Genomic DNA, 27,096 nt, shown 5'->3' with positions numbered 1-27,096 from the left:
CAGAGGTCAGAACTCTAGGGGTGGAGGGTGGAGGTTTGAAGGAAGCCATTTTGGTGGGCTCCACACTGAGGAAGCACCTTCCACTGCCCAGTTAGCCTCATAGGAGGACTGGCACCTCCCCTCCCTGTCATTGGGCAGGTCAGCGGAGGCTGGATGTCCCCTCGGGGCTCTCCGGCAGACCTCCTTGCTGTGGAAGGAAAGTTTAACTCCTTGGAAGGTTGAATCAGATTCTTGGATTCTGTGTATGGCTGTGTCATCGTGCTCAAGGTGTCTGTGACAAACTTGCATTGTCCACTTAAGAAAGCTACCAGACAGGAGGGCTCGGCAGAGCAGCGCAGGCCTGGAAATGAGCGAGGTCGCTGCTAACATAGGACAGGATTTTTGGGGAAAGGGAGGCTCCTTAGTGCAGCCTCTAGGAGGCGTTCCAATCAGAAAGAGGTGGTGGTCTCGACCTGTGGTTCCCAAATGCAGGCCCAGCTGCTCCTGGCCTCGCCCATGGGAGTTGTAAAGAATCTCTGTTCCTGGCCCCGCCCCAGCGCTGGGAGCCACTTGGTCTGGGCAGTGCACAGGAATTTACTACTTAAAATTTTATGCTCTGAGTGAGTCTGTGTGACCAGGAGTAGAAACCACTAGCCAGATAGGCTGTGGTGGCGACCCCCATCTTGCTGCCCCAGCTCTCTTAGCCCTGCCCAGATGAGTTCCACAGCCCTGTTTTTCTCTATCTCTGCTATAAGGTAAAGGCTGGTCATAAGGTCAGAGCCAGACCTGGGTATGGGCCACTATTTTGATAGAGTCCTGGCCACATCTGGTCTTGTGAATCCCTCCTTGCCCCCACCCTCAGTCAAGGGCTGCCCCTGGCCCTGAGCCTCAGGGAAAGTGGCCCAAGCGCTAGAAGACAAAAGAGTGAAAGGGCCAGGCAGGTCGTGGCCACGCCTCTGCCCTGCCCCCCCCCCCGCCCCCCCACTCCATGGGAAGGGCAAGGGCCCCTGGAAGGGTATTGTGTGGCAGCAGAAAGCCCAGCAGTTGTCACATCCTCTGAACTGCAGCCTGCAGTTGCTGAATGCAGGAGATGCGGTGCCGGTGTTGGGTGTAAAGGTGACTTACACATGGTTGGTGCCCTCACCTTGCTCACAGCCTCACTCCCGAAGGCAGCTCTGGGATGGTAAAGGGGCGCGCAGAGCATTGTGGGAACCCGAGCACTCTCATCTGTCAAACCCGGCCCCAGAGCCTCAGTTTAAAGTAGCTTTTGATATATTCCTCGTGGTAAAAGCAACCTGTAATTTGGAGAGAAGAATGAGCCCTTTATGGACATGGGCTATTTGAATTACTTTGAGTGCCACTTTCTGAAAGTTTTTGCTAACCTATCTTCTCACTCTCCTGGTCTGGAAGCCTGGAGGCCAGAAGCACTGCCTAGTCCCTCTCAGGCCCGCACGTCTAAAAGAACAGTGTGTCTAAAAGAACAGTCTGATCGTATCTCTCCCTGCTTCAGCCCCGGGGGCACTCAGCCCCTGCTGAGTACAGCCGGTTCCTCAGCACCAGCCCCTGGAATTGGACCCTCTCTGTGTCTCCAGTCCCAGCCCCTGCCGAGCCTGCACCCTGCTGCCTCTTCCCTGCTGCCGTCTGTGCTCCTCCTGAGCTGCCCTCCGCCCCTCCATCCCCCGCAGTGAACCCACCTCAGTGCTTGAGGTTCCAGTCCAGGGTCCGCTCCTCTGGGAAGCCTCCTCGTGCCCCCTCCTTACAGAAGGAACAGGGCTTCTGTGGAGTCCTGCCTAGCATGACATGTGTTGCCTTGTGGCTCGTGCACTTGGCCGTGTCTGGGCATCCTTCCCCTCCCCAGGTGTCTCCAAGTGGGTGCCGTGGGAGCCGAGGGAATACTCTTGCAGAGTCTGGGGTGCACAGAGGTCCCCATCGGGGTCTGGAGCCCAGCAGGGGCGCATTGGGCATCCACTGACCACGACTTGATGCCTGTCGGGCTGTATCAGGCTCAGAGACTCAGCGGAGGGATTTCCCATTTCTCCCTAGGGAACAGAAAGCCAAGAGGAACAGCCAGTGGGTGCCAACCCTGCCCAACAGCTCCCACCATCTAGACGCTGTGCCCTGCTCCACGACTATCAACAGGAACCGCATGGGCCGGGACAAGAAGAGAACCTTCCCTCTCTGGTGAGTGCACCATTCCACCCCAGTCCTCAAACACGGTTTAGTCTCCTCCTCCCTGGAAAGGCACTCTGCCTCTGTGCCCCAAGATGCTGCGCTGCCCCCCCTTGAAGCGATTTGACTTGGGCTTCCAGCGCGACCAGTCTCCGGCTCACCCCAGCCCCGGCTCTGCCTGCTTCCATCTCGCTGCGCTCCCCTCCTTTCCCCGGCACCACGAGTAGTGTTCCTGGAGGCGCAGTCCTTGGACCTCTTCTTGCGGTTCCAGATGCCATCCTGCTGTGACTCCTGCTGCGTTAGTTCCCTGTGGCTGCCACAACAAATCACCACCAACTGGGTGATTTTAAACAACACATGTATTCTCTCACAGTTCTGGAGGCCAGGAGTTTCATTGCGCCAAAATCAAGGTGCTGGCTGGGCCACAGTCCCTTTGGAGGCTCTTGGGGAGCATCCAGTCCTGCCTCTTCCAGCCAGCAGGCCGCCAGCATTCCTTGGCTTGCGCTGCATCCCCAACCTCTGCCTCCTGGTCACACAGCTCCTCATCTGTCTGTGAAATCTCCCTCCGTCTCTCTCTTAGGAGGACACTTGTGAAATTCAGGGCTGGCTCACCTAACCACCTCCTCTCAAGATCCTTACTTAATCACATCTGCTAAGTCCCCTCCCCCTTTTTGTTGCCATATAAGGTGATTCATGCTCACCTGTTCCAGGGATTAGGACAAAGATAGCTTTTGGGGAGCATTTTTCCAGCTCCCACCCCCACCTTCATCTCTACAGCCCGGCCTTGCCCTTAGACACCATCCTCAGGTCTCTGTCGCATGCTGCCTGTGCACTTCTCCATCCCGAGGTGCAGTCATCCCCTCCTTCCCTTGCTCAGGCCCGAACCCCGGAACTCTTACTCCTCCTCACGCTGTGAAGTGGGTCTCCGCAGGTCCTACCTGCTCAGCCTTCCGAGTGTCGGGAATTGGAGCACCTTTGGCTGGCTCCTTGTCAGGCCTGGGCCCTTTCACCTAGGGCGACTGAGCCACTCCTGCATGCAGGTCCTCCTGACGCCCTGTCACAGACATCGGGGGCCGGCGTCCTGGCGGTGTCCCCGCTTCCTGGCTGCCTCTCCCACCGCCTTCTGCCTCACTCACTCTACCTCAGGCATATTGGCCCCCTTACTGCATTTAAAGCTGCCCAGAAGCTTCTGCCCTTGCAGTTTCCTCTGCTGAAAGCTCCCTGCTTGCCAGTATCTGCTTGCCTCACCCTGTCTTCCCTCCTTCTCCCTTCTTTCCCTTCTTCCTCCTCCTCTCCCACCTTTTTCTTCCTTCCTATCTCTGTTTGAATGTCACTTTCTCGGGGCTGCCACTCCTGCCCCTTTCCCTGGCGTGCCTGTCTGTCACGTGGTATGTTTGCTCTCTGTTCGCCAAGCTCTGTGGGAGCAGTTCGCAGCCCTCTCTGTATCCTGCAGACACCCTTAGGTTTCTCTGGCCTCCACATCCCCTTGTGCCCCATCTCTTCCCTCTTTGTCTTCCTAAAATACAGATGTGACAACATAAAGCCCTTGCTCATCCTCCCGGGGCTCCCTCAGGGTAGAAGCTGGATTCTGGAGCCTGAGATGGAGAACTGTCGGCTCCTGGGTACCCTGTGGCTTCCCAGTGCCCCTGCGCTGCCCCCATCGAGTCTGCACTCCCCCTTCAGGGCGCTGGTTGCTGCCACCTCAGCAGCTCCTCAGTGCTCCTGCCCCTCGGCCTTGCTCAGGTCTTTCCTCCCCACAGCTTTCCATGGAAGTCCTGCCCGCTTGGGGGATTAAATCTCCCTTCCTTCGGAGTCCATGTAGGTCTTGTCCTGCTACCCGAGTCAGCTGCTCCCTCTCCCTTCCCTGTGTGTCCATGAAGCATGACCTCTAGCCCTGTGGTCCTGGGACTCCTGCTGGCCCCGTCTCTGCTGACTCTGCGCTTAGTTGACAAGTCCCAATGAGAAGTGGGCTTTCCCCTCTGGCCAGCAGAGAGGGAGGCCCTCAGCATGGGGACCCAAGGCACCCCTTGGTGACTGTCCTACACTTCACTTCCAGCTTTGATGACCACGACCCAGCTGTGATCCACGAGAATGCGTCCCAGCCTGAGGTGCTGGTCCCTATCCGACTGGACATGGAGATCGATGGGCAGAAGCTGCGGGACGCCTTTACCTGGAACATGAATGGTATGTGGGCGGTCGGGCTCTGCATGGCCCAGACCTGGCTGTTGGGCGAATAGTCCCCTTTCCCATCAGGTGGATCCTGGACTCTGAATACAACATTCAGAGTATTGTGACAAAGATTGGAGGGTGTGGACTCTGGGTTCAGATCCTGCTTCTGCCACTGTTTCCTGTGGGTTGGGTACATGAGCCTTGGGCTCCTTTCTCCCCTGGTGAGTGTGGGTGGCTCAGGCCTAGCATGTGGGCTGCTGGTCCACAGAGCTCGATGATGACCTCAGTGCTGCTCAGACCAGTTCATCCTGGCCCTCAGTTCATCCTGACCTCCCCTTCAGCCCCATCCATCTCCCTGCTAGTTCACAATGCTGCGTGTGCACGCTCGCCTCTGTCATCCCCTTGGCCGGGAGGCCTGCCCACGCGCTCTCCGTTCTTCCCCTTCCCGTCCTCGCTCTTTTTTAAGTCTTGGGTCAGATGCCCACTCTTGCCCAACTCCCAGAGTCCCAGTGTGACTCTGCAGATGTGGAAGAGATAGGGCAGGAGGAGCCGTCCACCAGAGCCTTTGGTCCTCATCCCATCTGCGAAGGAGGGTTACACGTGGATTTGTTTCTTTCTTGTTTTTTTCCTGCATCTTTCAGACTTTTCACAGCAAACATATTATTTATATTCAGACCAAAAAAACAGTGAATGTCATTTTCGAATGAATAAAAGTTTAGAATCACCAGAATCTCACCATCCTAATAATAGTTTCAGTTTTGCATTGTCCCTTCAAGTCGCTTCTGCATGCAAACATGTTTAAAATAGTTGTAATTATAGCACAAATATAATTTTATTTTTCTTCACTTATAGGTATCTTTCTGGTTTCTTTGGTTTCATAATTGGTGCAGAATTTTCTGTTGAGTTGTGGTGCCCTAGTTTGCTAAAACTGCATCCTGCTGTTAGACGTTTCCATGGCAGAGAACATATTTGCTTACAAAAGTTTTTCTCCCAGAGGGGATTTCCTCAGGGAGGAATGCATGTGGTTGTTGAGACATGGTTGCCTCGAGCAGGTGCAGTGCACTGGTGACACCCTGGCACAGGGCCAGGACAGCTCACAGAAGCCAGGCCATCGCCAGTGCTGTGCATCATCTGTTACACTGTTCCTTGCTTATCCCAGCTGGCCTGCGTTATAGTTATTTGTTAATTCATCTCTCTCTCTTCATTGCAACCACTTGAGGTCAGGGTCCTTGTCTTTTTTTTTTTTTTTTTTTTTTTGAGGAAGATTAGCCCTGAGCTAACTACTGCCAGTCCTCCTCTTTTTGCTGAGGAAGACTGGCCCTGAGCTAACATCCATGCCCATCTTCCTCTAACCAGGGTCCCTAGAGACGGAACAATGGGTCAGTGGGGGCATGGCTTGCCAAGCAGTGCCATGTCCGCACCCAAGATCTGAACCAGTGAACCCTGGGCTGCTGAGAAGCAGAACGTGCGCACTTAACCACTGCGCCACTGAGCTGGCCCCAGGGTCCTTGTTTTTAATTGCTGCTTTTCTTATAGCACTTAGCTTAGAAGCTGGCCCAACATAGGAACTTAGGTTCAGATTGCATCTGTACATGTATTGTCTTGTTCCTTTGTTTCAACGACATGTGGAAAGCTCCTACTGTTTGTTTATACCCCCACCCTGTTTCAGAAGGGATGTAAGGCAGCTTATGGAGGGACGCTCAGTATAAAAGAGTAAAGCAAAGGAAGAAGGAGTGGTTAGGAATAACTGGATACAAGGGAAAATGAAACTAGGAGACGTAAAATGAAGCCAGTGCTCTGGTCCACGCTCACAATTCAGTAGGTGTACCTTGCTAGGAGATGGGCATGGCTGTCAGCCCTTCAGAACCAGGCAGAGAGAGACATGATAAGCAGTTCTCAGTGTGGTCAAGATTAGCAGCCGCTGGTGGCTCAGAAGAAGCAGAATTGCACGTAGTATTTAAATCTGAGAGAACCGTTTCCTATGGCTGTCATGAAGAGGACACAGTATAATGTAATGAAGACCAGCGTCCGTTCGTGAACTCCACTGTGAGTTTCTCCAGGTTCTTCCTCAGGAGTCCTCATGTAACATACCGTATCCCACTAAATGGAATTTAGTACAAACACTTGGAGAACCAAAATAGTGTTGTTCTGCAAACCCTTCTTTAGTCCAGCATGGCATTTAGGGTGTCTAAGAGCTATAATGCTTAACTGGTGGATAGGAGGCCACACCCCTGGCATGGTAGTTGAAAGAGCACATTCAAAATTGCTGTTGATTTGCTGGCTTTCTTTTTAGTTGTGTCTCGTTTACTTTGAAAGTAACCTTAAAGTTGGACATGAGAGTCTTTATCACAGAAGGATTAAAAATGTGAAGCAGCACCAGTTGAGCAGCATGAACGAGCTGTATGTCCTTCAGGGCGTCCTTCGTAACCAGGATTTGGCTGCGACAAGCTTTTGGTAGGCATCATTTAATCCTGAGTTCGAGGTTATGTCCTTTGAGAAGGACGTGAAAGGGAGCTTATCAGAGTTGCTGGTGAAGTATGGCATCATCTGCCTCAGTAGTCAGCCTCCTGGGGGAGTGTTGAAGTCCTCCAGAGAGGATGAGCTGCCAAAGCAGAACACCTGCCTACGTAGACGCCACCTTGGCCCCCAAGGGGGAGGAGAGGATCCCAGGGCAGTGCCATGAACTGCCTCAGGAAAACGTATGGAATCTGCTCCTGCACACGGTAAAGGAGTGATCGGGGCCCTCAGGGTCTGCATCACAGGGCATGGCTACAGCAAGCAGCCTGTAGAGGTTGGTTTCCATCTGATCACTTTGGATGCTTAAAAAAACCCACATAACAGATTCAAGAAGATGAGCGAACCTCAACAGGGTAAACCCAAAGAAATCCGTGCCAAGACACATCATAATTTAACTTCTGAGAACTAAACATACAGGAAAAATGTTGAGAGCAGCCAGAGAAAAATGACACCTTATCTACAGGGAAAGACTAGAGTGACACCCGGTTTCTCATCGGAAACCGTGAAGGCCTGAGGAAGTGGCATAGTGTTTTTCAAGCACTGAAAGAAAAGAACTGACAATTCAGAGTCCTTCACCCAGTGAAAATACCCTTCAGGAATGAAGGGGCTCTCTTTCTCAGATGAAGGCAAACTGTCACTTGTACACTTAACATAAAAGAATGGCTAAAAGAAGGAAATGATAAAAGAAGAAACTTTGGAACACCAAGAAGGAAGAAGATGATAAGCAAACATAGACGTAAAAACAATGACTTTCCTTCCCAAGTTTTCTAAATTATGTTTGACAGTTGAAGCCAAAATTATGACATTGTCTAATGTGGTTCTAAATGTATGTAGAGGAAATGTTTAAGACACTTATACTATAAATGGAGGAGGATGAAGGGACGTACAGAGAGGTAATGTTTCTGTACTTCACTTGAATTGGTAAAGTGAAGGAACCAGTAGACTGATAAGTTATATATATATATATAACATAATAGGCAGAGGAACACTTAAAAATGCTATGCAAAGAGATGTGCTCAGAAATACTGTAGATAAATCAAAATGGAATCCCAAAAAATGTTCAAGTAACCCACAGTAAGGCAGGAAAACGAAAATAGAAAACAAAAATAAAATGGCAGACTTGGCCCTGATGTCAGTAATTGCCAGTCAGAAAACAAAGGTTGGCAGAGTAGATTTAAAAAATGATCCAATAATGTGTTATCTACAAGAAACTCATTTCAATATAGGTAGGTTTAAAATAAAAATATAGAAGAAGATGTATTATACAAATATTAATCAAAGGAAAGCAGGAGTGGCAATATTAGTATCAGATAAAGCAGACTTAAGAATAAAGAAAATTACCAGAGATACAGAGGGCATAAAATAATGATAAAAGAGTCGATCCACCAAGAAGACATAGCAGTCCTAAATGTATGTGCACGAAACAACACAGCTGGAAAATACGTGAAACAAAATTGATAGAACTAAAGGGAGAAATAGTCAAATCTACAGTTATGTTGGAGACTTCACCATCCCTCTCTCAACAACTGATAGAACAGCTAGACAGAAAATCAGCAAGATGATATAAGAACCCAGCAACACCATCAACCAGTGGAATCTGATTGGCATTTATAGAACACTCCACCCAACTCAGGAGAATGCACATTCTTTTTAAGTCCCTCTGGAACAAATACCGTATAAACATATCATAGCTTATAAAACAAACCTCAGCAAATTTAAAAGAATTGAAATCGTAGAGTGTGTGTTCTTCAACCAAAATGGACTCAAATGGTTGTAAACTAAACAACATACTTCTAAACCATAGTTCAAAGAGGAAATCTAAAGTGAAATTAAAGTAATACACATGGATCTGGATGAAAATACAGCATGTCAAAACTTGTAGGATACAGCTAAAGTAGTGCGGACAGGGTAATTTATAGCACCAATGCATATATTGGAAAAGAGGGGAAGTCTTGGATCAATACTCTAAGCTCCCACCTCAAAAACCAAGAAAAAGAAGAGCAAAATGAAACCAAAGCAAGCAGAGGACAAGACATAATAAAGAACAGAAATCAGTGAGACTGAAAACAGAAAGTAATAGAGAAAATTAATGAAATAGCTGGTACTTTGGAAAAAATCAGTAAAATTGACAAACCTCTAGAAAGACTGACAGCAAAAGAGAGAAATACAAATTACCAAATTCAGAAATGAAATAGGGGCTTATCATCACAGACCCTGCAGATTTCAAAAGGAAGAGAGTACTACGAACAACTCTACACACATACGTTTGACAAGTCAGGCAAAATGGATCAATTCCTTGCAAAACTCAAGCTACCACAACTCACCCAGTATCAAATAGATAGTTTGAATTGCCCTATAACTATTAAAGGACATTGGATTCATAATTTAAAACCTCCCAAAAAGGAAATCTCCGGGCCCAGGTGGATATCGGGAGAATTCTGCTAACCATTTGAAGAAGAATTAACGCCAATTCTATGCAGTCTCTTCCAGAAAATAGAAGAGAACACACTGCCGATTTATTTTATAAAGCTAGTATTACCTAATGCCAAAGCAAATACAAAGGAAGCAAACTAGAGACCAGTATCCCTAATGATCATAGAAGCATAAATCCTTAACAAAAACAGAATTCAGCCATCTATAAAAGAATTATACACCATGATCTAAGTGGGGTTTATTCCAGGAATGCAAGGCTGGTTCAGTATTTGAAAATCAGTCAGTGTAATCCACCATATTAACAGACTGAAGAAGAAAAATCGCCTGACCGTGGCAATTGGTGCAGAAACAGCATTTAACAAAATTCAACACTCGTTCTTGATAAAAACTCTCAAAAAAATGGGAATAGAATAGAGGGAAACTTCTTCAACTTGATAGAGAACATCTATAAAATATCCTATAGCTAACATTATATTTAATGGTGAAAGGCCAAACGCTTTCTCCCTAAGGTCGGGGACAAGGCCAGGATGTCTGCTCTCACTACTCTTATTCAGCATAGTGCTGAGAGTACTAGCCAGTGCAATAAGGCAAGAAAATGAAATAAAAGACATATGGGTCAGAAAGGACGAAATAAAACTGTCTCTGTAGATGATCTGATTGTCTACATAGAAAATCTCAAGAGATCAACAACAACAAAAAAGAAACTTCTAGTATTAACCGAGTTCAGCAAGGTCATGGGATAACAAGATGAACATGCAAAAATCAGTTATATTTCTGTATACAATTAGTGAACACGTGGACACTGAAATTAAAAACATATTACCATTTTTAGTGACTCAACAAAAAAGAAATACGTAGGTGTAAATCAAACATGTACTTGTAAGTCAAACAAGGCTCGTATGGCAAAACTGCAAAACACTGATGAAAGTGATTAAAGAAGATCTAAATAAATGGACAGACATACCATGTTCATGGAGTAGAATATTCAAGATACCAGTTCACCCTAAATTGATATGCAAGTTTAATGCCATTGCTGTGAAAAATCCCAGCAAGATTTTTTGTAGATATGGACAAAATTATTCTAAAATTGATATGGAAAGGCAAAGGAACTAGAATAGCTAAAGCAATGTTGAAAAAGAAGAAGAAAGTGGGAGGAATCAGTCTCCCCCATCTCAAGCCTGCTGTACAGTTACAGTAACCAAGCTGCATGTTAATCTACAATTATCTCAAACTAAAAAGGTTAATTTTTAAAAATGCTCTGAATAACATACTCATAGAGTGCTTAGCCTGAACACTTTAGCTTTGTGCTTTATGAGTTACTGATCATGGGCTGGCTGAGTGTTGGGGTCTGTCCTGATGGTGCTGTTAGCATGGCTGTATGGCTGCTCTCTGGCCTTCCTTCTGGGCTACTGAGGAAATGGTGGGGTCGGTTGTCTTGAGCAGACCTGGTTGTTTTTTTGAGGAAGATTAACCCTGAGCTAACGTCTGCCACCAGTCCTCCTCTTTTTGCTGAGGAAGACTGGCCCTGAGCTAACAGCCGTGCCCATCTTCCTCTGTTTTATATGTGGGACCCCTGTCACAGCATGGCTTGACAAGTGGTGCATAGATCCATACCCAGGATCCAAACTGGCGAACCCTGGGCCGCTGAAGTGGAATGTGTGAACTTAACCATGTGCCACTGGGCTGGTCCCCAGCAGACCTGGTTCTCGATGCCAGAATCACACCATGTGCTTGTGAGGGAATTCATTCTTGGCTTCCTCTTATCTGTGGCTAATCCCAGTGTGTCATGTGGTCGTATTAAATTTTGGGTTGTAAGAACAGGGCAGAAGGAGGAGAAAACGTTTGACCACATAGGATCTTGTTGTAATCTGGCCAGTTGCAGACGGTCCCTGCAAGCTCATGCCTGGTGCAGTTACCTTTCCAGGATCCCGGATTTGTACACACCTTCAAACTTGTCACCTTCTTGAGTGCATGCCCACAGAGTCAGAATCTGAGGGCAAGTCCATAAAAAGCCACAAGCAGGCTAATATTATCTTGGAGGGATTTCTGTACTAAGGAAAGTGAGGTGAGGAAGTGGTGGATGGACATGCATCTGTTCCATCCTCTGCTAGGACACTGACCTCAAAGTGGCTTATCCGGGAGGAACCTGTGTTAGTTGCCAGGGCTGCTCTAACAAAGTACTGCAGATGCATTGGCTTAAACCACAGAAATTTATTTCCTGCCAGTTTTGGAGGCTAGAAGTCTGAGATCAAGGTGTTGGCAAGTGTGGAGGAGGAGGTGTGTGTGGAATGAGGACCAGAATGAGGATGCCCATCCTGTGCTTCCTCTCCCATCCATGTCCAGGGAGAGCCACCCTTAGTTCTCCTGCCATCCTCATCTTCATCCTCATCTTTGTCCAGGAGGTTTGGCAGAGGGGAAGGGGTGGGGGGAGGCAAGGCCTGACCATGGTGAGATTAGGCCCTGTAATGAGTCAGCAATCCCTGCCCTCTCTCCTGATTTCAGAGAAGTTGATGACCCCTGAGATGTTTTCAGAAATCCTCTGTGATGACCTGGATTTGAACCCACTGACATTCGTGCCAGCCATCGCCTCTGCCATCAGGCAGCAGATCGAGTCCTACCCGACAGACAGCATCCTGGAGGACCAGTCAGACCAGCGTGTCATCATCAAGGTAGGCTGCTCCTTGCCCTATGCTGGGGCCTTCCTTGTCCTGGCCCGGGGGCGGGGGCCCGGAGGGGGGGGGGGGCGCAGGTCACAGCGTACTGAGGTACACTGAGGCCTTGGCAGAAATCTGTCTTTAGGGTTTGTGTTGTAGGACGGGGCTTTTGCAAAGCCGTCCTTCAAGGCAACACATGGCTCTGCTCACCCCAGAGAGGGTGTGGGCTGACTTCTCTGAGTAAGGTATCACATTCTGGGTGCATTCAGGGGGTGCTACCATGTCACTGCCAGGCATGAGCTGAGCCTGGGTGGTACAGAGGAGATAAGTCCAGCCAATAGGCAGAGCAGGGAGGCCCGCAGTAAGATGAGCACACTGCCACACTCTTCCCATGAGCTGGGCTGAGCCCAACACACCCCGCACTGTCTCAGTAAACTGCTGTAGTCCTGGGGGAAGGTGCTACCTTCCCAGCTGTGTTACAGGTGAAGAGGTGGGCACATGGAGAGGTGAGGTCACCTGCCCCAGACTCCCCAGCTTAGAAGTGGTGGAGCTGGGATATGGGCTAGGACTGCCTGCTTCAGAGCCTCCTCTGTGTGAGGTGGTGTTATCTCATTGTGGTTTTGACTTGCATTCCCTGTTGATTAGTGACTTGAATATCTTTTCATATGTTTTTTGGCCATTTGTATTTCTTCTTCTTTTTTGTTGTTTTTTTTTTTTTTGCTGGTAAAGTTGTGCCCTGAGCTAACATCTGTTGCCTGTCGTCCTCTTTTTTATTTTTTTAAGGAAGATTAGCCCTGAGCTAACTACTGCCAGTCCTCCTCTTTTTGCTGAGGAAGCCTGGCCCTGAGCTAACATCCGTGCCCATCTTCCTCTACTTTATATGTGGGACACCTACCACAGCATGGCTTGCCAAGCGGTGCCATGTCCACACCCAGGATCCAAACCGGCGAACCCCAGGCCGCCTAGAAGCAGAATGTGTGAACTTAACCGCTGTGCCACTAGGCTGGCCCTGTCATCCTCTTTCTGCTTGAGGAAGATTCACCCTGAGCTAACGTCTGTGCCAATCTTCCTCTGTTTTGCACGTAGGACACCACCACAGCATGGCTGTCGATGAGTGGTGTAGGTCCACACCCAGGATCCGAAACCGCAAACCTGAGCCACCAAAGCAGAGCACGCCAAACTTAACCACTAGGCTACAGGGCCAGCCCTGCTGAATTTCTTCTTTAGACAAATGTCTATTCAAGTCCTTTGCCCATTTTTAAATCAGGTTTTTGTTCTCTTGTTTTGAGTTTTACGAGTTCTCTATATCTTCTGGATATCAACCCCTTATCAGATGTGTGATTTGTGAATATATTCTCCCATTCTGTGGGTTGCCTTTTTATTCTGTTGATAGTGTCCTTTGATGCATAGAACTTTTTAATTTTGGTGAAGTCCAGTTTGTCTATTTTTTCACTTGTTGCCTTTGCCTTTGGTGTCATATCCAAGAAATGATTGCCAAATCCAGTGTCATAAAGCTTTTGCCCTGTGTTTTTCTCTGAGAGTTTTAAATTTATGCCTTTGATCTATTTTAAGTTAATTTTTGTATATAGTGTGAGGTAAAGGTCCAACTTCATTCTTTTGCACGTGGATATCCTGTTTTCTGACCACCATTTGTTTAAAAGACTGTCCCTTCCACATTGAATGGTCTTGGCACCCTTGCCTAAAATTGTTTGACCATATATGTGAGGGTTTATTTCTGGGCACTGTATTCTGGGCTCTGGACTGTCTTTATCTCAGTCCTGTTTTGATTACTGTAGCTTTGTGCTAAGTTTGAAATTAGGAAATGTGAGGCTTCCAACTTTGTTCTGCTTTTTCTTTTAAAATATGTGTTCTTTTTTTTTTTTTTTCAAGATTGGTACTTGAGCTAGCAACTGTTGCCAATCTTTTCTTTTTTTTCCTCCTGCTTTTTTCTCCCCAAATCCCCCCAGTACCTAGTTGTATATTTTAGTTGTGGGTCCTTCTAGTTGTGGCATGTGGGATGCCACCTCAGCGTGGCCTGATGAGCGGTGCCATGTCCGTGCCCAGGACCCCAACCATCAAAACCCTGGGCCGCTGCAGCGGGACATGCGAACTTAAACACTTGGCCACGGGGCCGGCCCCATGTTCTGCTTTTTCAAGATTGTTTGACTGTTCAGGGTGCCTTAGATTCCATACGAATTTTAGGATGGATTTTTTTCTATTTCTGCAAAAAACATTATTGGAATTTTGATAGGGATTACATTAAATATGTAGATTGCTTTGCGTAGTCTTGACATTTTAAGTCTTCTAATACATGAACATAGGATGTCTTTCCATTTCTTTATGCCTTCTTTAATTTCTTTCAGCAATGTTTTGTAGTTTTCATCGTGCAAGTGTTTCACCTCCTTGGTTAAGTTAATTCCTAAGTATTTTATTCTTTTTGATGCTCTTGTAAATTGAATTGTTTGCTTAATTTCCTTTTCAGGTTGTTCATTGTTAGCATATAGAAATGCAGCTGATTTGTGTGTTGACTTTGCGTCCTGCTACTTTGCTGAATTTATTAGTTCTAATAGTTTTTTGGTGTAATTTTTAAGGGTTTCCTCCATATATGATCATATCATCTGTGAACAGAGATAACTTCACTTCCTTTTCAATTTGGATGTCTTTTATTCTTTTTCTTGCCTAATTGGTCTGGGTATAAATTCCAATATGATAGTGAATAGAAGAGGCAAGAGCAGGCATCCTTGTCTAGTTCCTGATCTTGGAGGGAAAGCTTTCAGTCTTTAACCACTGAGTATGATATTTGCTGTGGGTTTTTCATATGTGGATTTTGTTATGTTGAAGTAGTTTCTTTTTATTCCTAGTTTGTTGAGTGTTTTTATTATGAAGGAGTGTTGAATTTTGCCAAATGTTTTTTCCGCATCAGTTGAGACAATCATGTGGCATTTGTCCTTTGTTCTGTTAATGAGTATTACATTGATCAATCTTCGTATTGAACCATCCTTGTATTGTGGGAATAGATCCCACTTGGTGGTGGCGTATAATCCTTTTAGTCTGCTGCTGGATTCTGTTTGCTAGTATTCTGTTGAGGATTTTTGCATCACTGTTCATAAGGAATATTGATCTATAGTTTTCCTTCCTTGTAGTATCCGGCTTTGGTATGAGGGCAGCAAGTTACGAAGACTCTCTCGTCTTCAGTTTTTTGGCAGAATTCGGTAGAGACTGGTGTTAGCTCTTTAAACGTTTGGTGTAGTTCACTAGTGACGCCGTCAGGTCCAGGACTTTTCTTTGTCAGGAGGTTTTTGATTACTGATTTAATCTCCTTACTAGTTAATTACTTTTGAGAGGAATATTAATTTGTTTTTCTTAACCCATTTCAGTTTCACATTATGGCCAACCAGCAGGAAGAGCGCATGACTGAGAAAGAAGGGGGACGTCGTGGGAGAGAAAGGGGGGGTGTGAGGCACAGCAGTGGGAGCCTCGCTTCTGTCCCCATGCTCAGTCTGTTGCCTCTTGAGGATGACCCGAGGACTCTGCTCTGTGCTGCATCTTTGTGCTGTAACCGTGGTGGGGACGTGGCCTTATGGTGTTAGCCAGACCCAACCACATGGTACCAAATGGCTGGGGTCAGCTACAGGCAGGGTCCTCATGAGTCTAACCAGCTGGCTTCCCTGACATTTTTTTCAGAACCGAGTGCCATTTTTTTATTACTCCTATGGTGCATGTGGGCCATACAGAAAACTGTCAGGCAGTTGAGAATGTGCCTGGGGCTGCCTCCTGCTCCCCTGACCGGAGGCTTTCTTGGTGACTGGATAGCTGTCAGCCGTGGGGCCCCTTCAGGCCCTCCAACCCACCTGTAATCCCCACCTGTGGGATGGCGTTGGCTGTGGGCTGTTGGGAGACTGTCTCCGGGTTGGGTTTCCTCCCTGGCTTGATGACATGAGAGCTTGCCGGTGCTGGGGTCAGACACAGCTGATCAGGGACCTCCTGCTGTCGGACACTGCTGCGTGTATCAGGCCAGAGGCCTCGTGGGCACTGTGACCTAGTGTCTCATCTTGTAAGTGAGGAAACTGAAGCTCACACCTAGGGTTTCCTTCGAGTAACTGGGACTCAAGAAGAGCTGGGTGCTTCTGTGAGGATGTTCTTTGGCTCCTGGGACATGGCAGAGGACAGGAATCTTTGGAGCAGTGGCATCTGAGGTGTAGCTCTCTCCTCACAAAGCAGTGGCTTAGCTTAGAGCTGCCGCTTACAGATCTTCTCAGTGACGCTGGGACCAAAGCCCAGGCCTGGCCACCTTTCCCAGGGCATGTGGCCTGGGTCGGCTCCGCTCAGGTCCAGGGTTGGGGCTCAGTGCTGCTGCAGGTTGAGCCATCAGATGCTGCAGGGCCAGCCACGCCCTTTCTGGGGAGTGAAAAGGCACACAGGGTGAAGCAGGTCGAGGCTGGAGACACAGACTGGAGCCTGGCCCTGCGCAGGCTTGCCTGGGGCTCCTGGCCCTGCCTCTTCTGTGTGAGCCCACCCTTTGTGAGTCTGGCTGTCCGTCACCACCCCGCCCTGCCACTGCCAGACAGCTCCCTCCACCAGGGGTCTGAGCGGCAGCCAGAGTGTCTCTCCTCTGCTCAAAATACCCTGCAGGCTTTCCAGACCCTTCTGTGGAAACCAGAGCCCTTACGACAGCCTCAGGCCCTAGTCTGCTGGGGACCTTCCCCTGAGGGAGCCACATGGCCTGCTTTCTAGGCTCATTCAGTTCTTCCTAAACTGTCACCTCCCCTGGGAGCCCTTCCTGGGCCTCCTGTCCCTTCTCTCTCTACCCTTCCCCTCTTTTTCCTCCTCAGCACTTGGCACCATCTGATATACTATGCATCCACGTGTACACCTTGGTTAGGTCTATGTCTCTCTCCTCACTGGGTGTCAACCCGTGAAGTCGGCTTTTTGTCTGTTTTACCCACCATTGTATCTCCTGTGCCTCCCCTTGGTAGGTGTGTAATCTCTATTTCTTCATAAATTAAAGCATTAGTGACCACTTGGCAGGGGACAGGCAACCTGTCTGCACGGTGCCCCCTGGTGGCCGAGAGGACTGATGGTGTGGCACCCTGAGCAGGACTTGCTGGGTGTGAGCCGCCACACCAGCTGGTCCTCTTGGATGTGTTTCTGGGCTGCCTGCTGCTTCACATGCTGTCGGGTTCCAGCGTGTGGACGTGGTTCACTGGGCATCTGGTGCCTCTTAGGGGAAGGGGCAGCTCTTCCGAGTCCATTCCGCATGCCTATCATGGTTAGCCAGGGTGGGCATAGCGTGGAGATGGGAAGGGCTGGGGGCTTGGCTGCAGGACAGGAACGTGGTGCGCAGGGCTTTGGGAATGGAGGCAGGGTGGGGTCCCGCGTTTTGCCCTGTGTGGGCTGGGCCCTGAGCAGTTGTTGCCTGCCCTGAGCCTCATCTTAGAAGCCTAGCTGAGCACCCAGGGACAGTGGCATGAGTGGGCAGCTGCACTGTGGCCTGCTCACCTGACAGAGGACTGGATGGCAGTGGGAGGAGTCCTGTGGACACAAAGCCCAGTGAACACAGCTGAACCCTGAATTGTCCTTCCTGCGACTCAGTGATTGATACCCAGTGTCAGAGTGGGCACAGCTAGCTAGCTCATCGGGGCGATGCGAAGTCAGGGTGGTGGTCCCGGGGCAAGTGTAGGTGGGGAGCTCCTGGGGTACCTGCTGTGTTCTGTCTTGGTCTGGGTGCTGTATACACAGGGCCTGGACCCTCTCCAGCTGCAAGTTGCATGTCAGCAGGGTGTCTGCTAGAGAGTGTGGTGAGAGGAGCTGGCCATGGGCCCTTGCTCCCCTCAGGCTTTTCCTGCACCTTATGGGCTTAAAAGCGGAGTGTCAACCTGTGAGCACACCTAGCAAGATGATTTCAGAGCTGGGCACACTCCATAAAGACACGGAGGAAGGGGGTAGGCTTTGGCTCAGGCGAGTGCTCAGGGGCAGTGTCTAAGGAGTGACCCTGGAGCTGAGCCCTCCCTGACCTGTGTAGTCGCGTGGTAAAGATCAAGACCAGCAGGGATAAAGGGCAGAAAAGAGTGTGCTGGCCAGTGAGGGGAGCAAGGAGGATGGGAATAGGGGTGAGGTGCGACTCAGTGCCCTGGGGCCACTTCAGGGTCTTCCCTTGAGGCGACTGTAGGGGACCCCGAACCAGAGCCCTTCTTGGCCACCCTGGGAAGTTTGTGGGGTCAGCCCTGTGCTGTGGGATGAGGAACCTCGGCGAGAAGGGCAAGGACAGCCCTGGTCCTCAGTGGGTAGGTCATGGGCTGGGTCCAGCCCAGCCTGGCAGTTCCAGAGCGTGCTGTCCCACCTCCCTGGGCCCCTGGCTTGGGGGCAGTGCTGACTGTCCTAACTTGTATTCTTTGGTTCTGGCTCCAGCTGAACATCCACGTGGGAAACATCTCCCTGGTGGACCAGTTCGAGTGGGACATGTCAGAGAAGGAGAACTCACCGGAGAAGTTTGCCCTGAAGCTGTGCTCAGAGCTGGGGCTGGGCGGGGAGTTCGTCACCACCATTGCGTACAGCATTCGGGGACAGCTGAGCTGGCATCAGAAGACCTACGCCTTCAGGTAGGATCATGGACGAGTCCGTCCCTCATTCTTCTGCAAACCTGCTCTGGGGAAGAGACTTCTCCCTGTGTGTTGATGCCTTTGGGGCTTTCTGGAACCTCCCAGTACGGTCTGGTCGGTGGCCTCCGCCAGCTCTGTGGCCATTGGTTGGCTTACCCCTCCCGCCTCGTGTGCGTCACTGCTGGGCTCCCCGTGCCCCATCACAGTAGGAGTGGGGCTGAGGAGGCTCTGTATCTGTCCCCTCCATCCTCCACCTACCCTGACTGCCTGGGCCATGCTCTGCTGCCAGCAGCCCCTCCGCAGCCCTCATGCCCCTCTGTGCTCTCTCTGCACTCTTGGCCTAACTGTCCCTCTGTCAGGGTCACCCACCGCAGGCTTCTTCATCCAATGAACTTGCATTCAGTCTCAAACAAGGGCGACTCCATCTAGCCCTCTCCGGCTTGAGAGAGTCAGGGAGTCCTCCAGCAGCTTCTTTTTACTGTCGCATCTCGCCGTTGTTCAGAGACGAGTTGGTGAGCACCCATGCTGGCCGGAGCCTGGATGCATGGCATGGAAGATGCAGCCACATTCAGACTGCCTGCAAAGGCGGCAGTGTAGACAGAACATTCTGCTCCAATGTCCTCTGTGCTGGGGTGGGGGATGGCCCGCGGGACAGGGACTCCTCGAGAGACAGACGTGGCCTTCTTGTTGGTGGTAGCCCTGCAGTGCAAAGCGTGGGCCTGGCCAGGGTAGAACTCTTGAGCATTGACTGAGCGTGGAGCTCACGGACGTGTCAGGACTGCTCGTCATATCCAGCCCTGTCCCCAAAGCTCCCTTTCTGTGTTGGGATGCTGTGTGGTGGGGGTGGTGCCGCGTATCCCGGCATCAAAACAGGATGTTAGGATTTATTCTGCTCATCAAACTGTCATCGTCCACATTTGGCAGGCATTATTTAGGGACTGCAGCTTAAAATGTTACATGAGGAGCAAGTATGAAGGTGTTTTTGTGAAGACGTGACAGTTAATGGAGCTCATGAGTGTGTTTGTGTCTCAGCTGGTTCTCCCAGAAATCCCAAGAGACAGCTTTCTTATGGCTTCCTGTAAATCTGAGCAAGAGAGAAGGAATGGCTGTGCACCCACAGGGCACGTGGTTCTGGGCCTGGGAAACCGCTGTGCCCCCGGGGGAGGTCTTGTGCTGTCTGTGCTTCAGGCATCTCGGCTGAGACAGTGCATCCAGCACCTCCTCTGACCCTCCAGGTGGTCCTGCTTCACAGATGGGGTCCGCGCCCAGGTGGGAGGTCTTGGTGAGCCGGGGAGGTGGCGTCTGGCCCACGTCTCCGCTTCCTGTGGGAGGGCTGCTCGTGGTGCAGTGTGTGTCTGTCCACTCTGCCCTGGAGCCAAGGCCAGTGGGCCTGAGACCAGTCTCTCACTTCCCAGAGTTGATGCTGAGGTCCTGGGAGGCGGTGACATGGTAAAGGGCCTGGAAATGACATCAGTGCAGAGTACCTTATTCCCCAGATGCCAGTGGCATCAGAACCCACCTGATGACTGGCACGTGCAGGGCTGGGGCGGAGGGGTGTTGTGCTGCTCCCAGCAGCGGGACCCTGAGTGTGTCAACACATCTGGCAGCATCCCTTCTGTTCTGACCCCCAGGTGACCTGAGCCCTCTGCCTAAAGCCCTTGTTAAGCTTCGGGCTGTCAGCAGTGCGCCAAGTAGCTCCAGAGCAGGCGTCCCTCGGGAGCCTGTGGTGGTGACAGGTCAGGACTTACAGAGGACTTACAGCCCTCCCTTATCTAGCAGACAGTTAACCAATTCCAGTTGTGTGGACAGGCAGCGTTTCTAGTGCTGCGCGTGCAGGTTTCAGATCCTGGGGATTGAGGGCACGGCTGCCCTGCTGGGGACCAGGGGGAAGACACGTCCCCTCCGCAGCAGCCTGGGGCAGCCAGGCAGGAGGGGCGCGGCCTGCCTGGGGGTCTGGGAGGGCCTCTTTTGGTATCAGGAGGGCTGCTTGTGTTTCTCCAGCTCACCAGGCCTCGTGAACTCCACGCTGGGCCTGGCCTGCTCTGTCTGCTCTGTCTTGTCTGGGCAGTGGGAAGCTCTGGAGAGGGCTGGCAAGGACAGGAAGGGGAGCTTTGGGTCAGAGCCTGGCTCGTCACAGGCTTCATCATCCAGGGGACAGACTGTGGCCTGCTGTGGCAAGCAAGGGGACTGGAACTTGTGTCTCTTGACCCCAATCTGCGTTCTCCTCGCTGCCCCCCTGTTTCCCTCAGGAGCTTCCCCCAGGGAGGCAAGCGTCAGCCCTTCCCTGCTCTCCGGGCCTCTGCCTGCCCTCGGGCCCTGCCTGGGGGAGGGAGAGTGGGCTCCTGCGTCCCCAGTGGGTCCTCACTTGGCCCATGGAGAGCCAGACCAGGACTTTCCCAGCCTGGTCTCTGCTACGCACAAGGCTTGGCAACTGCTGAGTCACATGACTCCTTTAAAAGGTCTTTAAATTCTGGGCCTCTATCACTCCATGTTGGAAAGAAACGCTCTGACTTCTGGGAGCCAGTCCTGTCCGTCTCCTGCCAGAGTGAGCCCTGTCTGGCTGCGGTGCCCTCCTCAACAATGTGACACTGAGTTGTGTTCCCAGTGGAGCTGGGCAAGCTGCTGGGCACAGGACGTGGTATGCAGGGGCAAGATGCCCACAAGTCAGAGACCAGGCTGCAGTGCTGGGGGCAGGGCAGGCCTGAGGGGAGCAGAGCTGTAGGTGAGCCACGGGACACAGGCGTGTGGCACATGGGTGGGGGCCCTCAGCTCCTAGAGAACAGGGCTGAACCAGAGTGACATGTAAATGTCCTGGAGCCAGTGGAATAGGGACAGAGAGAAAGTGAATGACAGAAGGGAGACAGGGCTCTATCGGCGGGTGGGGCACGGGGCGGAGCAGAGCGTGCGAGGGTGTCAGACATTGACCGAGATGTGTGAGCAGCCACCTGTGAGGAAAGTTATATCCAGCAGAGTTACTGGCACCTCCTCTGGGCCAGATCTGTGCCCTGGGCTGGGGACACAGAGAAGAAATAGTGTCTTGCCTAGCAGAGGAGATTTGTGTGCATGGCCACCAAAGTCACCAGAGCCTGCAGGCCTGGGGAGGAGGGCATGGAACCTGGGGTGAGGTGGCCAGGGCAGGATGCTGGCTAGGAGGAAGTCGGGGACAGGCAAAGGGTCAGAGAACCTCGGCCTGATGGGGGACAGAGAGACATTGTCACTGGCACAGCATGAGGGTTGGGAGACACCAGGGTCCCTTAGGACCACTTGACCATGAACCACAGAGGTTACTCCTAGAGCTCTGCCCACCTGCCCTGGCCTGATGGTGGCATTTGCTTTGCCTGTTTTTGTAACAGCTTTACTGAGAGACAATTCATAGACCATACGGTTCCCCCATCTAGATTGTGCAGTTCAGTGGGTTCTAGTGTATCGCAGAGTTGTGCAAGCACCACAGTCAGTCTGAGAACGTACTCATCACCCCAGAAGGAAGGCCACACTCTAGCAGTCACTCCCCACTGCACCCAGTATTGCAGCCCTGGGCAATCACTCATCTACTTTCTGTCTATAGATGTGCTTGTCCTGTGTACTTAGTATGAGTAGGATCATATAATATAGGGTCTTTTGTGTCTGGCACAATGTTTTCAGGGTTCATCCGTGTAGTAGCCTGTATCAGAACTTCATTCCTTTTTCTGGCTGAATAATACTCCAGCATATAGATACACTGTATCTTATTTATCCACTCATCAGTTGATGGACATTTGGGTTGTTTCCACTTTTTGGCTATTTCAAATAGTGTTGCTATGAACATTCCTGTACAAGTGTTTGTTTGAACACCTATTATCAGTTCTCTGGGTGTATACCCAGGAGTGGGATTGCTGGGTGATGTTGGAACTAGGTCCAGCATTTTGAGGAACTGCCAGACTGCTTTCCAGCGGAGCTGCATCTTTACCTTCCCACCAGCAGAGCGAGGCTTCCGGTCTCTCCGCATCCTCGCCAACCCTTGTTATCTGATGTTTGGTTCTAGCCATCCTGGTGGGGGTGGAGCGGCACCTCGTGGTGGTTTTGATTTGCATTTCCCTAATTACTAATGATACTGACCATCTTTTCATGTGCTGTTGGCCATTTGTATGTCTTCTTTGGAAAAAGGGCTTTGTTTTTTAATTGGATTATTTGTCTTTATTATTGTAAAGAGTTGTAAGAGTTCTTTATATATTCTAGATACAAGTCCCTTATCAGATAAATGATTGGCAAATATTTTCTCCCATTTTGTGGGTTGTCTTTTCACTTTCATGACAGTGTTCTTTGAAGCACAAAAGTTTTAAATTTTGATAAAGTCCAATTTATCTATTTTTTCTTTTCTTGCTTGTGCTTTTAGAGTCATACCTAAGAAACCATTGCCTAATCCACGGTCTTGTTGTGCCAGCGCCATTTGTTGGAAAGACTGCTCATTCCCCATTGAGTGCACTTGGCACCCTAGTTGAAAGTCAGTCTTGAACAGGAGGGTGACGTCGCACTTTGCCTCCCCCCTCCCCCAGTTGAGAGGCCGTTCCCCACTCCGTTCTCTCATTTGTACAGTGGGCATACTGATGCTTCTCAGCTGGCCTCTTGAGTCACCTGAGGTCATAAAAGTGAGACCACATTGAAAATGAACCTTAAGATATTGTCTGAGTATCAGGGCAGGTCCCTCTGTCACCTCAGACATGGCCCTCCCTCACCTGGGCTCAGGGTCATCACCTGGACACTGCAGTGCCATAGGAATGGCGTTCCAGGCGGCCTTGAAGTCCATGAATCAGAAGCCCCTTGGAGGGACGGGAGGCAGGGTGGCTCTCTTCCCGCATGTCCCCCCAAACCCGAGTCTGGCCTGCTGGCTCCAGGCCCATGCTTCCGTGCTTGGTTCCAGGAGTTCTTATTTTAGAATAAATGCACTGGAGTGGAATCTTCCCAGAGCAAGGGGAGGTAAACAAAGGGGCCTCCGGGACCCACTCATCGGCTCTTGTTTAAATTAGGACAAGAACATGTTTTGCTCCCCTCGGTGCGGCCTTGGCGCCTTTCATGTCTGCCCCCTGAGGACGTAGGCTGGGAGCCCTTGAGGTGAGGAATGATGTTTGGGTCTGTGGCTGGGCGGTTCCTGGATTGCCAAACCACCGCGCTGGCTGCAGAACAGCTGTTAGGAGCTGATGAGGAGGGGTTGGCCCCTGTGTACCACTCGCTGGGGACTGGTGCTGCCCTGTCACTGGCGTCTGAGTCACCACCATGGTCTCAGGCTCCCGGGCCTCATGGGTGAGAACCGCAACGGCCAGACTTTAGCAGCAAGAGGTGAGCCCTGCTTCTGCGGGGAGCCGGGGACAGCTCAGGGCTGTGTCCTGTGTGCTCACTGTGCCTGAGACCCTGGGCCAGGAGAGCAGCACAGTGGAGGCTTGAACTGGCACTTGGCCGTGATTTACTGGTTGGCAATGAGAGGAGCAGGGGGTCAGGCAAGGGTTCTCGCTCCTCCCCAGCTGATCACTCCTGCGACCTTGGGCCAGGCTACAGGGTGGCTGTGTGACAAGGCCGATAGCCCCAGGAAGCTGCTCACTGGATGTGTGTTGGCTGCTGTAATAACAGTCATCCTCTGAAAATCCCTCCTAGCAATAATGTCCCTGTCTTCCAGAGGAGGTGTGCAAACCAAGGCTGACCACCAGGGGCTGTCCTCTTCTCTTCCATCATCTGCCAGCGTCTCTGGGCCCTCCCCATCTCACTGGCCTGCACTTGCAGCCCCACACTCACAGCTGTGTGGGCTTCAGGCTGCAGGGGCAGACTCCTGACAGAGCTGCGGGAGAGCTGGGCAGGCCTTCTGGGCACTGAGCCTCAGGAGAGAGGCACAGGCTGCCGGCTGGAGCGGGGAGCAAAGGGCCTGGGAGGCCGGCGTGGGGACAGCAGGAAGGGGTGGGAGAGGATCATGGTTAAAGCCGCATTCCAAGGGGTGCCTGCCAGGCTGGGGGTTTGGGGGTCAGCCCTGCAGGTGGGGGGCACAGGGGCCTCTTGGCAGCAAGAGGATGTGCAGGTAGCCCCCGGGGTAGTCACTGAAGGACCCCAGGGTGCAGTGGTTGAGGATGAGGGTTCCAGGGCCCAGTTCTGTGCCCTAAGCAAAGAGCCCAGCCTCTTTGGGGCTTAGTTTGGCCCTAGCAAAGTGGCTGAGGGCCAAGTGTATGGAACCTTCAGGAGCAGCTGCCCAGCGGCCCTCAGTAAGTGTCCAGGCCACCCTCCCCCAGGCACACATTCCCTGGAGAGGACTCTCGGGTGGACCCTCCTTTTGGTCTCTTTTCACCTCCATCTGTTTCCTGATTGGTGGGTCCTGGCCCTGGACACCAAGCAGGACAGACAGCCCTCCCCTCCCTCCAGGTCCAGTGGTAATGGCTGGCCCAGCGACACTGTCCTGTCATGGAAGCCACCCCCACATGGTGGCTTCCTTCTCCTCTGCAGTCTCACAGACCCAGAGGTGCTGAGGCGGCAGCAAAGGGCCTATTGAGAGTCTGCTTGAAGAGAAGCCCGGGGTCATGGGGGCAGCAGTTGTTGCCAGGAGAGGTCCTGGCGGCTCTGCCTTGAGGTTCAGGTAGCAGGAGCGTCCCCGGCCTTCCCTCTCAGTGCTGCTCTGAGGATCTGGGCACGGAAATGGGCCCCAGGCAGGAGGAAGCAGGACAGCCCGGGGCCTTCCCGCCATGCCCTGACCCCACTGTTCCTTCTGCTGGGGGCGGGGTGATGGCAGACTGGTTTCTGAGGGCCGCTCCGGCTGCTGCCCTGTGAACCAGCAGGTCCTCGTCTCTCCGCCCCACAGTGAGAACCCCCTGCCCACGGTGGAGATTGCCATCCGGAACACAGGCGATGCTGACCAGTGGTGTCCGCTGCTGGAGACCCTGACAGACGCCGAGATGGAAAAGAAGATCCGGGACCAGGACAGGAACACAAGGTACCCCCTCCAGGCCCCTGCAGCTGGCTCTGCCCCCAGGCACTATCTTCCAGGCAGGGGTGGGACCTTCGCCTTTCCCTGCTGACCTGGTGACCGGGAAGGGATCTGTGTTGCCAGAGGCAGGCCCCTGGGTGACAAGTCCCCATCCAGCCCTCCGGTCAGGTCTGACCACAGCCCAGACCCAGGTATCAGGACCCTGAGAGGAGGGTGGGGCCTGAACAGGCAGCACAGAGGGCAATTTCAGGCTCCAAGCAACAGACAGGCCCAGGCCCAGGGAGGGGCTAGGGATCCCACCTGCCACATCCTGTCTCTGTCCCCACTCCTGTACCTGGCTGCCCTAGAGATCCTGGGGGAGGGCAGCCACCCAGAGCAGGAAGCTGGCCCTGGGTCACTGCCCTCTCCCCTCCTGCAGGCGGATGCGGCGTCTCGCCAACACTGCCCCGGCCTGGTAACCAGCCCAGCAGCACTCGGCTCCCACGGAGCATTCAGAAGGTCAGCCCGCCTCTCCTCCATCTTCTGGCAAGGGGGCAGCCCAGGCCGTCCTGAGGAGCACGGGCAGGGGGCCGTCCAGGCCACCCTCCCCCAGGCATACATTCCATTTGCTGAGCCCCAGGCCCGACCTTCCTGGTCAGGAAGAGGCCTCACTTGGGGTTGTGTTCTGTTTTTGTATAGGAGCCCCAGGCAGGGCTAGCAACACTTTGTCAATAAAGGCAACAGGTCATGTTCTGTGTCTTCCGAGAGGTGACATAAAAATCTGAACGGGGAAAGCAAGGAGCAGGGCCTGGCTGGGGATGATGGGTGGCCACGGTTGGTGAGCCAGGCCTCTTGCCCTTGTGTGCATGCGATCCCAGGTGGGCAGGTGGGGGTGACGGGGCTCCAGGGTCCCCCTCTCAGCCACCCAAGGCCTGAGTCAGAGCACAGCCCTTCCTCTTCCTCGGCCCCTCCAGCTTCCCATCCACGACCCGTGCTCTGCACATCCTCGCACAGGGGAAGATAAATGGGGTCATAGGGCACAGGGCCCGCCTGCCTTTCAGTGACAGCTCCGCACCCCGCCCCCCGCCTCAGCTGCCTTTGGAAGCGGCTGCAGCCCCCCCTCCTGTCCTGGGGCTCTGCTGCGTCCACGTGATCAGGCTGCCCCCAGGTGGGATCGCTGCTTCTCTGGTGTCCCTTGCAGAGGCCCTGTCCTGGGAGGGCACTGTGGGGACATCACCAGCTTTCATTCCAGCAGCTGGAGTAGCTGGACCCTGGGCCTTGGGCACCCAGGCTGCTGTGCACGTGCTCATGACCAGTGGTGTGTACCACTCTCCCACACTGCACGGCAGCGTACTCAGAACAGGTGCGCTGGGGCCCATCTCTGCCACTGGCTGGTGCCGTGGCCCGGGCCAGCTCCCCACTCCCAGGCTGGTTGTGAAGAATGACGCGTGGGGAGCAGCAGGCCCAGCCCAGTGCTGGTTCGGGGCTGGGGGTTGGGGGGACGGAGAGAAGGAAGCAGAGCTCGGGCCTCTCCCCAGCTCGGTCCCCTGCACATCCTCGTCTGTTAGGTGAAAATGTTCCTCCATAGGAGGGACATGGGATCCACAAGGACAGCACCTGTGGAGCTCCTCTCTGAGCCAAGCCTGACTTGGTGAACTGG

General features: G+C 52.0%; 1 protein-coding gene across 2 annotated transcripts in view; it reads left to right on the top strand.

The window, feature by feature from the left end:
• SMARCB1 (SWI/SNF related BAF chromatin remodeling complex subunit B1) overlaps window positions 1-26,184 on the top strand; it is a 33,257-nt gene extending 7,073 nt beyond the window's left edge. For both annotated transcript variants that reach the window (XM_070626874.1, XM_070626873.1), the window contains exons 4-9: window positions 2,023-2,160; window positions 4,205-4,332; window positions 11,770-11,936; window positions 18,330-18,520; window positions 25,332-25,463; window positions 25,876-26,184. In XM_070626874.1, coding sequence (XP_070482975.1) covers window positions 2,023-2,160; window positions 4,205-4,332; window positions 11,770-11,936; window positions 18,330-18,520; window positions 25,332-25,463; window positions 25,876-25,915 — 796 coding nt within the window. In that variant the 3' untranslated portion in view covers window positions 25,916-26,184. The remainder of the gene's footprint in view (window positions 1-2,022; window positions 2,161-4,204; window positions 4,333-11,769; window positions 11,937-18,329; window positions 18,521-25,331; window positions 25,464-25,875) is intronic.
• The last annotated feature ends 912 nt before the right edge of the window (window positions 26,185-27,096 follow it).

This window comes from Equus przewalskii, chromosome 7 (assembly GCF_037783145.1).
Source record: "Equus przewalskii isolate Varuska chromosome 7, EquPr2, whole genome shotgun sequence".
NCBI classification, from domain to species: Eukaryota; Metazoa; Chordata; class Mammalia; order Perissodactyla; family Equidae; genus Equus; species Equus przewalskii.
The sequence above is the reverse complement of the archived record's forward strand: the minus strand, read 5'-3'. Positions and strand labels throughout refer to the sequence as shown.